At 47.1% G+C, this 17,009-nt stretch overlaps 1 protein-coding gene across 1 annotated transcript; it reads right to left on the bottom strand.

Moving 5' to 3' along the window:
• Positions 1-14,979: 14,979 nt before the first annotated feature.
• On the bottom strand, positions 14,980-16,578 carry LOC123158937 (putative F-box protein PP2-B12). The gene is made up of 3 exons (XM_044576757.1): positions 16,153-16,578; positions 15,910-16,028; positions 14,980-15,658 (listed from the first exon to the last, which is right to left on the bottom strand). Exons 1-3 carry the CDS (start codon positions 16,567-16,569, stop codon positions 15,232-15,234), a joined length of 963 nt encoding a protein of 320 aa, XP_044432692.1. The 5' UTR covers positions 16,570-16,578; the 3' UTR covers positions 14,980-15,231.
• Positions 16,579-17,009: the final 431 nt, after the last annotated feature.

The following is a 17,009-nucleotide window of genomic DNA, read 5'->3' as shown; positions in this document are numbered from 1 at the left end:
GTCCGGCAAGTGCATGAGCCAGGATCTGACGTTAGGCTTGAGCACTAGCGGGAAGTAGTTGGCAAGGATCTTGTCGTCTCGTCCCCCGGCAGCTTGCACCGCGATGGTGTAGATGCTGAGGAACTCCGACGGATGCGACTTGCCGTCGTACTTCTCTGGTACGTCTGGTTTGAAATTTTTCTTGCTGGGCCACTGGACTTGCCGCAGCTCACGGGTGAACGCAGGGCAGCCTACCGTGTACGGCAAGTCGCCTGGTTCCTCTGGCGCATGCATGTCGACAGTGGGCCCAGCGCGCTGGTCTGATTGACGCCGCACTTCTCTTCGGCGCTCGATGCGAGTACGAGCGTCCTCTTGTTGTCGTTCGTGGAGAACTTGGCGCTGATCGCGGCGAGCTCGTGGATCCGATGACGCGGTGGAGTCGCTGTCGAGGTGGACCCGACGAGTCGGCGATCTTGGCCTTCGGGGTGGGAGTGCATGGAGGTTGCACCCCCATTGGTCTTGTCGCCATCGGTTCGCGTCCGGCAATCTTGTCACGGCAGCGAGGTGCTTGGTTGCCGCGCAGTGTCGCCGTTGGCGAAGCCGATGAGACTCTGAATAGTGGCCCTCCATTCGTCGGTCTTGTCGGCCGTTGGAGGGTAATCCAGGAGCAATTGAGATCGCGCCAAGGCTTCTGCTGGAGTGGTGGGCAGCAGAGGCGAACGGTGCGAGGAGCGGGACATGCTCGGACTCCTAACCAAGTTAGAAGGAGCAGTATCCCGTCCAGGCGACCGTACCTCGCTCGGGCCAGCATGTTGGCGTGCATGCTGGTCTTGGACACCTCGAGGTCCACCAGCTTGATCTTGACCCAACGAGTGCATGCTACTGCGAATGCCGTGACGTTGTTGGTCCCACGCCTCCTGAGATGGGCGCGGCGCGCGTACGGACGCCGAGGTCTGCGTGGCCTTGTCCTTGGACTTGGCAGCGCTGTGAGCACCCTCGTCGACGCCCGTTCTTCCACCGGTGTCTACCCCACCGCCCGTTTGCTCCGGTGGCGGCGGGATCGACGCGGACGGAACTGCTGCCTCCGAAGCCTTCTTCTTTGGTGGCATGTCGATGAAGATGATGAAGATCTAGCTCGCGTGCACGCTGGATCAGGTTCACACAATCTCGACGCCCCCTACCTGGCGCGCCAAAGATGTCGGGGAAACTGATCCACGAACACCTATGGGACCGGCGGACCGAGCCCCTTTCGGTTCAGTGGAGGGCGGAGGTCGCACGAAGAGCAGATCAAGGCAATGCACGCGAGCAGTTTACCCAGCTTCGGAGCTCTCCGGAGAGATAATACTCCTACTGCTGCATCTATGCGTATATTGAGTTCTTGCTCAGGAACGATCAGCGCTACGAACCCCGAGCGTGAGTCTGTCTCTAGCTTCGAATGAATCGAACCCCTTCTACATTGCGCATGGGCCTCCTTTTATACGCTCAAGGGGTCACCGACAGGTGGCAACGTAGACGAAGGGCAAAAATGGAAAAAGAATGTGGTAGGTACAACTACCTATATTGTAGATACAGTGTATCATACCTAACTCTGACGGCAGGGGACAAGGGCATTAAATGCCCGTCTGTGTCACCCAAACAGTGCAAACAGAGGCCGTCAGGGGCGCCACCGATCGCCACGATGGCCTTCTTGTCAGCACCGCTTGCCACCGTGCACCGCTGGCTGCACAGCCTCCCGCCACGCGTGCCTGGAAGGGTCCCAGGGCGACACGTTGGTGGATGTGCTGGAGCTTGGGCGCGGAGTGGCCACTTGCCGCGGCAAGTGCCTTGCCGCGGTTCGTCGTCTTGTCGGGCCCGGGAGCTTGCCGCTCACCGGGCCTTGCCAGGATGCGAGGCGCGTCGCGGCAAGCTTTCTTGATATGCCTTGGTTGGCCTTCCCGGCAAGCTCCTCTTGCCGGGGCCTTGTCTTCTTAACTCTAATACTTTGTTCTTGAATGGCTTCCCGACAAGCTCCTCTTGCCGGGGTCTTGTCTCTTAAGGAGTCACGGAGGGTCTTGGCGGTCGCCTGGCAAGCCTTGCCGCGGAGTGCTGCGACTGCCCGTGCACGAGTTCGGGGTACTAGGGTACTCCTACTCTAGTACACCGACAGCTGCGTCACTAACTTCCAACAGCTCCATGGCCATCTCATAACTCTCAATCCATGCTCCGGGCTACAAGTCGGCCGTGTAATTCGGCACCTTTCGAGGTCCCTTGAAGTCTTTGGGAAACCGCACATTACGCAAAGCCGGAACCAGACAAGGAACACCGCCGGTTCTAGTGGCTACTCCCGCCTCAACGGAAGTTGTGGGATACTCTAGAAAATCTTGATGCGCCATCTGTTGAGCCGCCGCCTGAGCCGCCTGCTCGTTCTCCTGACATATTCGATCTTGCACCAGATTATAGCCACCGGGCTGGTTACGGTGTTGGGCGTTGCTTGACAAAGCTTCCGACTCCATGTGTCTGCTGTAACTCGGGCTCCGGTTCTGGCGAGGTGGTGCTACCCAGGGAGGGGGAGTTGAATGAATCTTGTCCCGACTGTAAGAATAGGTCTCCTGTTGAGCTAAGGCCGTCTGGAGGAGTTCTCTAACTCTCCGGGTCTCCACTGCCGCCGGGTCATCACCGTCCATAGGAAGAGCCGCCAAACGCGTTGAAGCTGCGATTAAGTTCTCCATGGGGTTGGAAAAGTGACCCGGTGGAACCGGCACATAACGCGGCGGTGGCATGCTCACGTGAGGTGGTGCCATCTCCCGAGGCTGAGTCGGCCCTCCTGTTCCAGCTGTCATAAACTGATTGGCCTCCGGCAGGTTACTTGGGCCGGCTCAGGGTGTAGCAAAAAGAACCCGAGGGTCGTAATTCGGAGGTAAACGGGACTGAGTCTTCTGATGTCTCCTCATTACTTCATTGGATGCGTTTAAGCTCATCGTGAGCTGGTAAGCTTCTGACTGCAAGCGCTAGGCCCGTGCGTCGAGAGTCGCCCGCTCTGTAGCTAGTCTAGTATCCTCAGCTGCTAAGGCTTCCTTGGTCTGAACTATCTCCTCACGCATCTGTGCTACCGCTGTGTCATGCTCATCTTTGTCAGCAGGAATAACTGTGGCGGTTAACAGGTCCATAAGCTTGTCCATGAGATCCCTCAGCACCTGAGCCGGTGGGTGCACGGGGCCGCCTGCCCCGGCTGCTCCTAATCCGGACGTGATCGCTGCAGCAGCTGTAGAGTTTGAACCGGGCTGAGTTCCAGCCATGAAGATCCCTGCCCATCTTGGCGGCTCATAGGGGCCCTGAATACTGATGCCATCAGAACAGCCCCCGAGCGCGCCGTCTTGCACCTGATATAACGATTCTGTTGAGCCGGCGGACGAATCACCGTCTGGGAGGACGGCCGTCTCACCCCCAACTTCAGATCCTTCAGAAAATTCCTCTCCGTGGATGCAGACCACGAAGGCACGCCTTAGGACAGGTTGAGTCCGGGTCTTCCTCGCACACTGAGCCGTCTCAACGAGGTTGGTGCAGTTGTCCGGCTCAGGGCCCGGCTCACTGATCCGGCCGATGAAGACGTGGATTCCGCCGAAGGGGACCCGGTATCCGTACTCAATTGAGCCGGTGTCGGGACCCCAGCCTTCGTCGTCGATGTAGATCTTGTCGCGATGACTCTTGGTCATCCGGCCCACTACGTATCCCTTAAGCCCTTCGAAGTTTCCCTTCAAGAACTCAAATCCACCATGCGCTGGCCCCACGGTGGGCGCCAACTGTCATGGAATTGTCACATAAGATGTCCTCATGAAAGGACTTAGTTGTGGAGCCATCGCAACTAGGAAGCTTGAAGGGGTTTATATTGGGACAAAGGACACGAGAGAGTTATACTAGTTCGGCCCCTTGTGGTGAAGGTAAGGCCTACGTCTAGCTAGGTTGGTATTGATGTTTCGATGACCATGTAGCGAGATACGCTATGCCCGGCTCTCGATGAGTTGTTTCTTGCCCTAAGCCGCCAGCAGGTCGTCCCCTTATATACACGGGTTGACGCCCTGTGGCTTGCAGAGTCCCGGCCGGCTTATAAACAGTGTCCGGCTCGGTGACTAGTTAAATCTACCTTATGTTACAAGTCATGCCATCATGGCGGTTTACAACAACGGGCCTTAAGTCGCCTGTGGGCCTTAGGCCCTTCATGAACCGCCATCTTCATGCTTGGCCTTGGGCTTCTCTCTAATGAGTAGTCTTTGTGTAACCCGGCCCCTCCTGGGCGGCTTACAGAAATAGTTATATTCCCAACAGGTGTCTCCAAAGGTACATGTTGAGTTGGCATATTTCGAGATTAGGTTTTGTCACTCCGATTGTCGGAGAGGTATCTCTGGGCCCTCTCGGTAATGCACATCACTATAAGCCTTTCAAGCAATGTAGCTAATGAGTTAGTTATGGAATGATGCATTACATAACGAGTAAAGAGACTTGCCGGTAACGAGATTGAACTAGGTATTGAGATACCGACGATCGAATCTCGGGCAAGTAACATACTGATGACAAAGGGAACAACATATGTTGTTATGCGATTTGACCGATAAAGATCTTCGTAGAATATGTAGGAGCCAATATGAGCATCCAGGTTCCGCTATTGGTTATTGACCGGAGACGTGTCTCGGTCATGTCTACATAGTTCTCGAACCCGTAGGGTCCGCACGCTTAAAGTTACATGACAGTTATATTATGAGTTCATGTGTTTTGATGTACCGAAGATAGTTCGAAGTCCCGGATGTGATCACGGACATGACGAGGAGTCTCGAAATGGTCGAGACATGAAGATTGATATATTGGACGACTATATTCGGACACCGGAATGGTTTCGGGGGTTATCGGATATATACCGGAGTACGGGGGGTTACCGGAACCCCCCGGGGGGTTAATGGGCCTCATGGGCCCAAAGTGGAGAAGAGGAAGGGAGGCCAGGGCAGGCCGTGCGCCCTCTCTCCCTCTAGTCCGAATAGGACAAGGAGGGGGGGCGCCCCCCTTTCCTTCCTCCCCTCTCTCCCTTCCTTCCCCCTCTCCTACTTGGACAAGGAAAGGAGGGAGTCCTACTCCCGGTGGGAGTAGGACTCCTCCTGGCGCGCCCCCTCCTGGCTGGCCGCCCCTCCCCCTTGCTCCTTTATATACGGGGGTAGGGCGCACCTCTAGACACAACAACAATTGATCCTTGAGATCGATTAGCCGTGTGCGGTGCCCCCCTCCACCATATTCCACCTCGATAATATCGTAGCGGTGCTTAGGCGAAGCCCTGCGTCGGTGGAACATCATCATCGTCACCACGCCGTCGTGCTGACAGAACTCTCCCTTGACACTCGGCTGGATCGGAGTTCGAGGGACATCATCGAGCTGAACGTGTGCAAGAACTCAGAGGTGCCGTGCTTTCAGTGCTTGATCGGTCGGGCCGTGAAGACGTACGACTACATCAATCGCGTTGTGCTAATGCTTCCGCTTCGGTTTACGAGGGTATGTGGACAATACTCTCTCCTCTCGTTGCTATGCATCACCATGGTCTTGCGTGTGCGTAGGAATATTTTTGAAATTACTACGTTCCCCAACAATAGAGATAGTAGGTATTACCGTCAGTGATGAGACCAAGGTTATCGAACCAGTAGGAGAACCTCCTCACACCATGTAAACAACACCTGCACACAAATAACAAATACTCGCAACCCGATGTGTTAAAGGGGTTGTCAATCCCTTCCAAGTATGGTGCGTCAAGATAGGCAAAAACGTGAGGTAAAAAGTGGTAGATAGGATAAATAGATCACGGAACAAATAAATTGCAGCAAGGTATTTTTGTATTTTTGGTTTAATAGATCTGAAAATAAATGCAAGATAAAATAGATCGCAAAGGCAAATATGATGAAAAGAGACTCGGGGGCCGTAGGTTTCACTAGTGGCTTCTCTCTAGAAAAATGGCAAATGGTGGGAAAACAATTACTATTGGGAATAGAGCTTCAAATAATCATGACGATATCCAGGCAATGATCATTATATAGGCATCATGTCCAAGATTAGTAGACCGACTCCTGCCTGCATCTACTACTATTACTCCACACATCGACCGTTATCCAACATGCATCTAGTGTATTAAGTTCATGAGAAAATAGAGTAATGCAATAAGAACGATAACATTATGTAGACGAGATCCGTTTATCTATTGAGGAGATATAGATCTCATCTTGTTATCCTTAGTAGCAATGATACATACGTGTCGGTTCCCCTTCTGTCACTGGGATCGAGCATCATAAGATCGAACCCACTACAAAGCACCTCTTCCCATTGCAATATAAATAGATCAAGTTGGCCAAACAAAACCCAAATATCGGAGAATAAATATGAGGCTATAAGCAATCATGCATATAAGAGATCAAAGAAGACTCAAATAACTTTCATGGATAAAAACATAAATCTGATCATAAACTCAAAGTTCATCGAATCCCAACAAACACACCGCCAAAAGACTTACATCATATGGATCTCCAAGAGACCATTGTACTGATAATCAAGAGAGAGAGAGGAAGCCATCTAGCTACTAACTACGGGCCCATAGGTCTACAAAGAACTACTCACACATCATAGGAGAGGCCCCAATGGAAGTGGTGAACCCCTCCATGACGGTGTCTAGATTGGATCTAGTGGTTCTGGACTCTGCGGCGGCTGGAATTGATTTTCGTTGACTCCCCTAGGGTTTCTGAAATATTGTGATATTTATAGAGCAAAGAGGCGGTTCGGGGGGCACCCGAGGTGGGCAGCACCCACCTGGGCGCGCTTGGGCCTCCTGGCGCACCCTGGTGGGTGATGCTCCCCTTGAGTAGCCCCCAGGTGCTTCCTTGGCCCACTGGCTTTCTTCTGGCCCAAAAAAATCCTCCAGGAGTTTCGTTGCATTTGGACTCGTTTGATATTGATTTCCTGCGATGTAAAAAACATGCAAAAAACAGCAACTGGCACTGGGCACTATGTCAGTAGGTTAGTTCCAAAAAATTATATAAAATGACTATAAAATGATTGTAAAACATCCAAGAATGATAATATAACAGCATGTAACAATCAAAAATTATAGATGCGTTGGAGACGTATCAGCATCTCCAAGCTTAATTCCTTCTCGTCCTCCAGTAGGTAAATGATAAAAACATAATTTTTATGTGGAATGCTGCCTAACATGTTCATCACATTATTTTCTTTATAGCATGGACATATGGACTTTTACATGATTCAAAGCAATAGTCTAGTTTTGACATGAAGACTTTAATACTCAAGCATACCAACAAGCAACCATGTCTTTCAAAATATCAACAATAAAGCAAGTTATGATCCATTCATGAAACACACTCGAATATTAGCTACACCCAATGCTCAAATACGATCATAGTGTCCCTTAGTTGGTGCTTTATAAGAGAAGATGGAGACTCAAATTCAAAATAAAAATTGCATAAGTAAAAGAAAGGCCCTTCGCGGAGGGAAGTAGTGATTTGTAGAGGTGCTAGAGCTCAAAGCTTAAACTGAGAGATAAAATTATTTTTGAGAGGCATACTTTTCCTACCAACGAAAATGATTTGGAGCATCCCAACACTTTCCATGCTAGATACATAATAGGCGGTTCCCAAAAAGAAAATAAAGTTTATTCCTTTTTCCACCATAACTTTCACTTTCCATGGCTAGCCGTATCCACGGATGCCCTCCATACCAACACTTTCCAAGGAATTTATTATTTAACAACATAAAGTAAATTCATTTATTCATTTCGGGACTGGGCATCCCTAGTACCTTTGGCATACTCTCGTGCAATGACAAGTGAATAAATACTCATCGTGAGAATAACACATCTAGCATGGAAAATATTGGCTATCCTTTACCGCCTCGCGAGTAGTAGAGCACACAAAAGAGAAATTTATTTTTAACATTAGAGATGGCACATGCAAATTTGTTTAGAACGACATGAAATACTACATATAGGTAGGTATAGTGGACTCATAAGGTAAAACTGGTTTAATGGGTTTTGGATGCACAAGTAGTGATCATACTTAGTGCAAAATGAAGGCTAGCAAAAAGATTGAGAAGCGAACAACCAAAAAGTGAAAAATCTCGTACCCAAGCATTAGGCATAAGTAACACCGATAATGCACCATAAGTAGGATATAAATTTCGTTGCATAACTATTGACTTTCATGCTTGCATAGGGAATCACAAACCTTAACATCAATATTCTTACTAAAGCACAATTACTCATCAACATGACTCACATATCATATCGTCATATCTCAAAACTATTAATAAGAATCAAGTTTATTTTGTCCAATGACCTTCATGAAAGTTTTTATTATATCCTCCTTGGATACCTATCACTTTGGGACTATTTTCATATGTTGCTTTTGATAAGCTCCAACAAATATAAGTGAAGATCATGAGCATAATTTTTTTTCTTTTCTCTCAAAATAATCTAAGTGAAGCAAGAGAGAATTTCTTAAAAAATTTACTAACTCCCAAATAAATCTAAGTGAAGTATGAGAGCATTTCTTCAAGATTAACAAAGCACACCGTGCTCAAAAAGATATAAGTGAAGTACTAGAGCAAGTCCATGGCTCTAAAAAAATTTAAGTGAAGCATAGGAGCAAGCATAGCATAATTTTTGGCTTTCTCAAAAGGGTGTGTCCAGCAAGGATTCAACACTTAAAACACAAGGCAAAACAAGCAAATACTCATATCATACAAGACGCTCCAAGCAAAACTCATATCATGTGACGAATAAAAATATAGTTTCAACTAAAATACCGATGGTTGTTAGAAGAAAGCGGGGATGCCACTCGGGGGCATCCCCAAGCTTAGTTGCTTGCTACTTATTTGAATATTATCTTGGGGTGCCTCAGGCATCCCCAAGCTTAACCTATTGCTTATCCGTATTCCTTCATCCATCGTAAGATAACCAAAAACTTGAAAACTTCAATCACACAAAACTAAAAAAAACCTTCGTGAGATCCGTTAGTAAAAGAAACCAAACCACTAGTATAAGTACTGTAGCAAACCTATTCTTATTTTTTGCATTATATCTACTATATTCCAACTTTTCTATGCCAAAAACTCATCAAAGAAAACCATAGAATCATCAAAACAAGCATACAACACAAAGAAAACAGAATCTGTCAATAACAGAATAGTCTGTAGCAATTTAAAAATTTCGAATACTTATGCAACTCCACAAATTATGAAATAAATTGGTGGATGTGGGGAATATGTCTATTAATCCTCTTCAAAAAGAATCAACTAAAAAGCACTCTTTTGTAAAAAATGACAACGAATCTCGTGAGCGCAAAAGTTTCTGTTTTTCAGCAAGATCAAATAAACTTTCACCCAAGTCTTCCCAAAGGTCTTGCTTGGTACAAACACTAATTAAAACACAAAAAAATAATAATAACAGTAGCATAATTGTTATAATACTCAATAACAGCAAGCAAAAAGCAAAAATAAATTTTATTCATTGGGTTGCCTCCCAACAAGCGCTATCGTTTTACGCCCCCTAGCTAGGCATAACGCGTAGGATCTAAGTTTTGTCGCTCTTATCCTTGTTTCCCTTGGAGGTATTTGTGTCGGGAGGTATTGTAAATAAGACATAAAACACATTACCCATGGAAATCTTAGCACTATCAAGTTGCTTTTTATCATAACCCCTTTGATTTCCGGCAGTGATCCATGAATAGTGTTGATTCACATCGTTAAAAACTTGTTGGATCATATCTAAAACAGGGACTTGCTTTTTAAGATTCTCATCAAATATTTGGTTATATCCAATCAAATGTCCTAAATCATAATCACTATTATAAAGAATTTCATCAATCACGGGGTTTTCACGATTCATGCCATAAAAATCAAATATTTCCCTAGCTTCCCATATTATGTAGTCAAATTCATTCATCAAAACAAGAGTGGCTAACTTTTTAGCTTTAGGATCCTTTATAACGGGCAACTCATAAAACAATCTTTGCAAGGTAGGATGAGTACGAATAATTCTAGTTTCAAGTTTCAGAACAAGTGCCAAAATAGCTTCCGCGTAAGTTTTAGTCCTTTTAAGTATAGGAATATAATCAAGACTTAATTTCCCGACACAACTGAAAAACTCTTGAATATGTTCTTTTCCCATAAATTCCCTTGTCTCAAGACAAAAGTTTTGGCATCCAGATTACCCGTACGCTCCATTTTAGGAGTTAGGCCATCATCTGTTTGTGCCATACCAAAGTCACTCTTGGTGACAATTTCAAGCAAATAAAAGATCTGACGAGAAAACTACGAACAAAAAAGAGGGCAAATAAAACGGCAAAATTTTTGTGAAGTGGGGAAGAGGAAAACGACAGGCAAATGACAAATAATGTAAATTGCGAGGAGACGAGATTTGTGATTAGGAACCTGGTTGATGTTGAAGATCCTCCCCGGCAACGATGCCAGAAATTCCTTTTGATGTCTACTAGAACAACGTTGGTATTTCCCAAACAGGAAGGGATGATGCAGTATAGCCACGGTAGGTATTTCCCTCAGTGATGAGACCAATGTTATCGAACTAGTAGGAGAAGCTCCTCACAGCACGTAAACAGCACCTGCACACAAATAACAAATACTCGCAACCCGACGTGTTAAAGGGGTTGTTAATCCCTTCCGGGTACGGTGCCTCAAGATAGGCAAAAAAACGTGAGGCAAAAAGTGGTAGATAGGATAAATAGATCAGGGAACAAATAAATTGCAGCAAGGTATTTTTGTATTTTTGGTTTAATAGATCTGAAAATAAATGCAAGAGAAAATAGATCGCAAAGGCAAATATGATGAAAAGAGACCCGAGGCCGTAGGTTTCACTAGTGTCTTCTCTCGAGAAAAATAGCAAACGGTGGGAAAACAATTACTATTGGGTAATTGATAGAACTTCAAATAATCATGACGATATCCAGGCAATGATCATTATATAGGCATCACGTCCAAGATTACTAGACCGACTCCTGCCTGCATCTACTACTATTACTCCACACATCGACCGCTATCTAGCATGCATCTAGTGTATTAAGTTCATGAGAAAACAGAGTAATGCAATAAGAACGATGACATGATGTAGACGAGATCCGTTTATCTATTGTGGAGATATAGATCGCATCTTGTTATCCTTAGTAGCAACGATACATACGTGTCGGTTCGCCTTCTGTCACTGGGATCAAGCACCATAAGATCGAACCAACTACAAAGCACCTCTTCCCATTGCAAGATAAATAGATCAAGTTGGCCAAACAAAACTCAAATATCGGAGAAGAAATATGAGGCTATAAGTAATCATGCATATAAGAGATCAAAGAAGACTCAAATAACTTTCATGGATAAGAACATAGATCTGATCATAAACTCAATGTTCATCGGATCCCAACAAACACACCGCCAAAAGACTTACATCATATGGATCTCCAAGAGACCATTGTATTGATAATCAATAGAAAGAGAGGAAGCGATCTAGCTACTAACTACGGACCCGCAGGTCACAAAGAACTGCTCACGCATCGTAGGAGAGGCACCAATGGAAGTGGTGAACCCCTCCATGACGGTGTCTAGATTGGATCTGGTGGTTCTGGACTCTGCGGCGACTGGAATTGATTTTCGTCGACTCCCCTAGGGTTTCTGGAATATTGTGGTATTTATAGAGCAAAGAGGCAGTTCGGGGGGGGGGGGCACCCGAGGTGGGCAGAACCCACTTGGGCGCGCATGGGCCTCCTGGCGCGCCCTGGTGGGTGCTGCTCCCCTCGAGCAGCCCCCAGGTGCTTCCTTGGCCCACTGGCTTTCTTCTGGCCCAAAAAATATCCTCCAGGAGTTTCGTTGCGTTTGGACTCCGTTTGATATTGATTTCTTGTGATGTAAAAAAACATGCAGAAAACAACAACTGGCACTAGGAACTATGTCAGTAGGTTAGTACCAAAAAAGATATACAATGACTATAAAATGATTGTAAAACATCCAAGAATAATAATATAACAGCATGGAACAATTAAAAATTATAGATACGTTGGAGACATATCATGGTGCCATTCGCGGGTGGCCAGCGTTGGGCGGCGACGGCACGCTGGTGTGGGGCGCGACGGCTTGGAGGCGAGCGCGGGCGGCGGGGTCGCGCTAGTTGGTCCTTAACGTGTTGGGTTCCACGGCGGTGTATCACTCGTGGCATCGACGAACTGGTCTGGTTCAGCCAGATTTCGGTCCTCATCTGCTGTTGTAGGGGTGGGTCTCCTTGTCGGTGGTGCCCTCGTGCGGCGGCACCCCGGTAGCGGATGGGGTCTGGTGGCCCATGGCACTGGCTGGTGCGTGAGTCCCTCTCTGGTGGTTGCGGACATGCCAACTTTTGTCTAGATCTGGCACTGGGAGTTTGGTCTATGGTGCAAGGCTAGGTGCAACGGCTGCGGCGGTGTGCGTGCTATTGTTGCTGGTCCGGCTCGGCTCCAGCAGTATGGCACGAGCCCGACGCGGTGGTGTTGCTCGGGGTCTCCTGGGTGGCAATGGGGCGGCGCAACTGTCAAGGATTGGTGGTAGCGTTGCGTGGTGGCCACATGGCGGCTGGCGCTTGCAATGGCGGCTGGTCACGTGGATGCGTGCCCGGCGGCTCTAACACTTGGAGCTTTCCGGGTGGCGTGGGCTGGGCTGTGGCCCGGCGTGGCTGCTGCTTCGGCCGTGGATGGCTCCATGATGGTGTGGCAAGTCAGCTACGGCGGCGGCTGGCTTGTCTCGGCGTTAGCTCATCCATAGGCAGCTTGTGTGGGCCTGTGATCTATCTCCTCGTCGTCTGTGATCTATTTCCGTTGAAGGGATGGCCCTCTCCCAACTGTGGCCAATCGCTAGTCTCACGCTCGGGTAACAGGACTGAGCTCGTCTCGCGCCTGGCAGTGGGACCAATCATTATTCTAGTTAGACAATCAAATGGCCCTTGACAAACAACTTGTGACTTGCTATGTAAGTATTACTTCTGTAATTAAGTCTCTATATATAGCTCAGCTCTTTCATTGCATGTATATATAATTGTCCTCACTATATTATGCAGATTGAAGATCGTCGAATGCAGAAAAACACAAATCTATGACATTGAGTTCAGTAACCCAAATATCATAAACAAATGGTTAAAAATAGAGTCTCTGATACCGAGGACAACTTGCTACAATCGTTGCTTCTAAATCAAAACAAAGAGAAAATACTCTTTCCTTACAACTTCAAGTGAGTGCTACTGTCTTGTGCATATTCGGTTTCCCTTACTCGAGGTTATATTAATGTAATTGATGAGTGATGCATGCATGCGTGTGCAGCTTCCACTTTATTCTGCTAGTGATTAAGCTTGATCGGGGAGTAGTAACTGTCTTAGACTCGAGACAAAAAGATCCCAGGACTAGGCGGACATGACTGAAATGCTCCAGAAAAGTTCAATCGATCATTATCTCACCATATCGGCAACTTTGTTAATTTCTTGATATCAAGTAATTATTGTCTTTGCCCCGCAGGGTTTGGAAAGAGTTCACCAGAATTGTTCCGGGACTGCCGAGGGAGCTGCGATTTACACACCCGAAAGTAAGTACTACTAGCTAGTTCCGCGCATCTCCCATTGATTCTGGCTAGTTTCATCAATACCATTTAGCATGCTTGATTATTAGTTTGATTGAACTCTATTTCTCGTAAAGTGCTTGTGGCAGGAAGCCGGGAAGGATTTTGTGGATACTACATTTGCGAGTTCATCTATAACGCGACGGCCTCTCAGCATGGCTAATCTAGAAAACAATATGAAGTACATAAACAAAAATATTCACAATTTTATTTTATTACCATCATTTGTGTTGAGTTTCATTCATATATATGTATTGAACCCATTCTTTAAATTAGATGTGGCAGATGCGGGATGAACTCCTACCACATGATCGCATACGAGCAATTCAAGAGGAATTGGCGGGATTCTTTCTTGACCACGTCATACCTAAAGCCGGAGAATACCATGTGGAAGTTGAAATCGATTTTAGATGTTAGGGATTGTAAGACATGTTATATTGTATATGTAGTAGCGTCGGATAGATATACGAAAACTTCTCTCCGTATATATATGTTCATGATGATCTTATATAATTAATGGTTCCTTCATTTGCTTACTAGCTAGCGTGTCGAGTTCTCTCTATATGTATAGTAGTTAGCGTCGACCAAGCACGGAGAAAAAAGAGGACACTTTTCTCTATTAGCTAGCTAACACAATATGAAACACTTAAGTTAACCCTCCAAAACCCCCTAACCCCCCCCCCCTAAAAAAACAAAAACCCCAACTCCTGCCAGCTGCTGACGCGTGGATGCCTTTTGGTCCCGGTTGCTACCAACCGGGACTAAAGGTCCTCCTACCTGGACGCCCTGCAGTGGCCACGTGAAGCCCCTTCTGTCCCGGTTCGTAAGAGAATCGGGACTAAAGATTTTGGGGCTGAAGGCCCTCTGGAACCGGGACTAGTTCCCCGTTTCTACTAGTGTTTGTTCCCACATCAAAACTTGCATAAGTTAACCTTCATTTATTATTTCCATAAAAAAGTTATATTTATATTTATTAAAATCGTTAATGGCCCATCTAGAATTCCATTAAATTTAGTCGCAGTCTCCGAATATGAAATCTTCTCTCTTGTTTAATCATTTCTTCTTTTCTTTCAAAGATAAACAAACAAAGCGGATGCATCCCTCCCCATCTATAGAAATGAAATGAAACCCAAAAGAATATATATTATCAAAACACATCACGAACAAATTTGATTCTTCTTTTTGAGAGGACAAACAAATATGATTAGTCCCCCTTAGCTTATTTTTGGACATGCTTAATCCCGACAGATCCTGTTGTTTTATATGTCCCACTACTTCTGTTAGTAAAGGGAGGAATAATGCTTGAAGTACTGAAATGCAGGGCACACCTAATCAGATTTCTATGCTGGCTGAACCATAACAGAGGAAGGTCAATATTCCTCTCCTAATTATCTGTTTATTCTCTTAAATGATCTAAAATACAGTATAGACTGTGTCTTCTTGAAAGATCAAACAAATATATATATACTGTCCACAAGGATAGAATGGAGACCAAGAGGGAAGTTCGAAAACACGCATTACAAACATATATGGCTCCTTTATTTTCGTTCTATATTGGAGTAGACTCTGGACATGTTTGGTTTATTCCCGCGAGCTCATCAATTAGCCTGATTTCTTATGCCTGATCTCGATGCCCTGCACGACCAGGCCGCTCTTCCCGTTCAAAGCCTTGGTCTCCGAAACGCCAAAGGACACATCACCATCTTCATCCCCGTCGCAGGTGAAGTCGCCCAGCTCCAGCTCCATCCAGCCATCGCCCCTTTGCCGAGGGAGCACTACGTCCTCTGCACGGCGGTTTTGGCTCATGCTTCTTTGCGGGTTAGGTTGGAGGCAGACCTTGCGGGTCAGGTTGGTGCCTCCAACTCTAATTGATGCCTCTTGGATCGGCGAGTCCAGCCCATAAGAACTGTCGGCCAACTTGTACACGATGTGTGCGGCATAGACTGACCCCTTGGAGAGTATCTTGCTATCTATCTTGCCAGGGATATCCAACCAGCAAACTAACCTGAGTACAGCAGTCTCGGAGAACCTAGAGTCGGACATATGTAGGGTTATGATTCGGACATATCAAGCATCATTGCTGCAAAAATACTCTGAGACGGAATTCAAGTTGGCCTCATCACCAAATTTCAAGTATGTTCTTATCCTAACAGTTGGGTACAGGGTAGCTAGAATCTACCACCCTGTGCCATCTACACTTGCAATTTATCAAAATTGGACGGGCACAACTGAGATGACAAGGGAACTGAAGGAAATTAAGAGCAGAGGAAGGGAGGGGACCTCGAATCTGCGAGAGGGACCCAGTTCCAGTAGCGTGGAGTGTCGCGCCACGCGATGGACAGCGCCCTCGCCGACACCATGTAGCACTTGGCGCCGGTCTCCCTGTCCAGCCACATGCTCTGCACATGGCACCGATAGAAATGGCCAGCGAGATCAACGGAGAGGCAAAATTTCTTACAAGGGCTGATTGTTGGGATCCGCCGTATTCACCGAGACCACGAGGAGTATTGTTAGTGTACGTACCATGAGTCCGCCTGGGAGGAGGACGTGTCTGCCGGAGAGGCGGAGGAACAGGTCTTTCTTCCTGCAAGGCTCTCCGTCGGTGAGCGGCGGGAGTTCGTCCAGCGGTGGCAGGAAGCAGGACCAGACGGTGTCGGAATCGGCCGCGGCACGGAAGGCCGGGGAGACCACCGCAGCGCGGCAAGCGTCGCGCGGCGACGTGCGGGAGAGCGCCACCGACAGCAGCTCCTCCGGCAGGCGCGCGATCTCGCAGGGCTCCATCGGCCCCTCTTGCGGTCCTCTCGATTCGATTTGGTGGAAACTGTCACGAAGCACAGAATGATTTGGTCTTGTTCGTGTGACGAAGCAAGCTAAGTTATTTCGAACGAGATGACCCAGTCGGCGTGGAGTAGGTGTCGAGCAACGATTGCACTCTGGCATTTAGTAGTACTCCAAGCGCTTTTATGTTACTCCCTCTGTAAACTAATATAAGAGCATTTAGATCACTAACTTAGTGATCTAAATGCTCTTATATTAGTTTACGGAGGGAGTAGTTTACAGAGGGAGTACGAGCACACAGCACACGTGGATCCATATACTGATCTAAATGACTGAATCAATACTGGTTGGTTGATAGCTACGGTGCGTATAGCATGGGCCACGGGCACGCACGCGGCAGCCACGGAGCAGCAGCGCGTGTGGAATGAGGTCGTTTATTTGGCTCCCTGTCAGGCAAAAGACTTATCTCAAGGAACATCGCGAGCATCCACGCACAGCGGAGGTGACTTTCCTCATGTTAGAGGATCCACTTCTACAGCGGAGGCCATTCGCTCGTAGCCGGAGCACCTTGGCTAGATGGTCCAGCCTCTGAAACCAGAATA

Source organism: Triticum aestivum, chromosome 7B (genome assembly GCF_018294505.1).
Source record: "Triticum aestivum cultivar Chinese Spring chromosome 7B, IWGSC CS RefSeq v2.1, whole genome shotgun sequence".
NCBI lineage: Eukaryota > Viridiplantae > Streptophyta > Magnoliopsida > Poales > Poaceae > Triticum > Triticum aestivum.
This window is presented reverse-complemented; position numbering and strand designations above follow the sequence as displayed.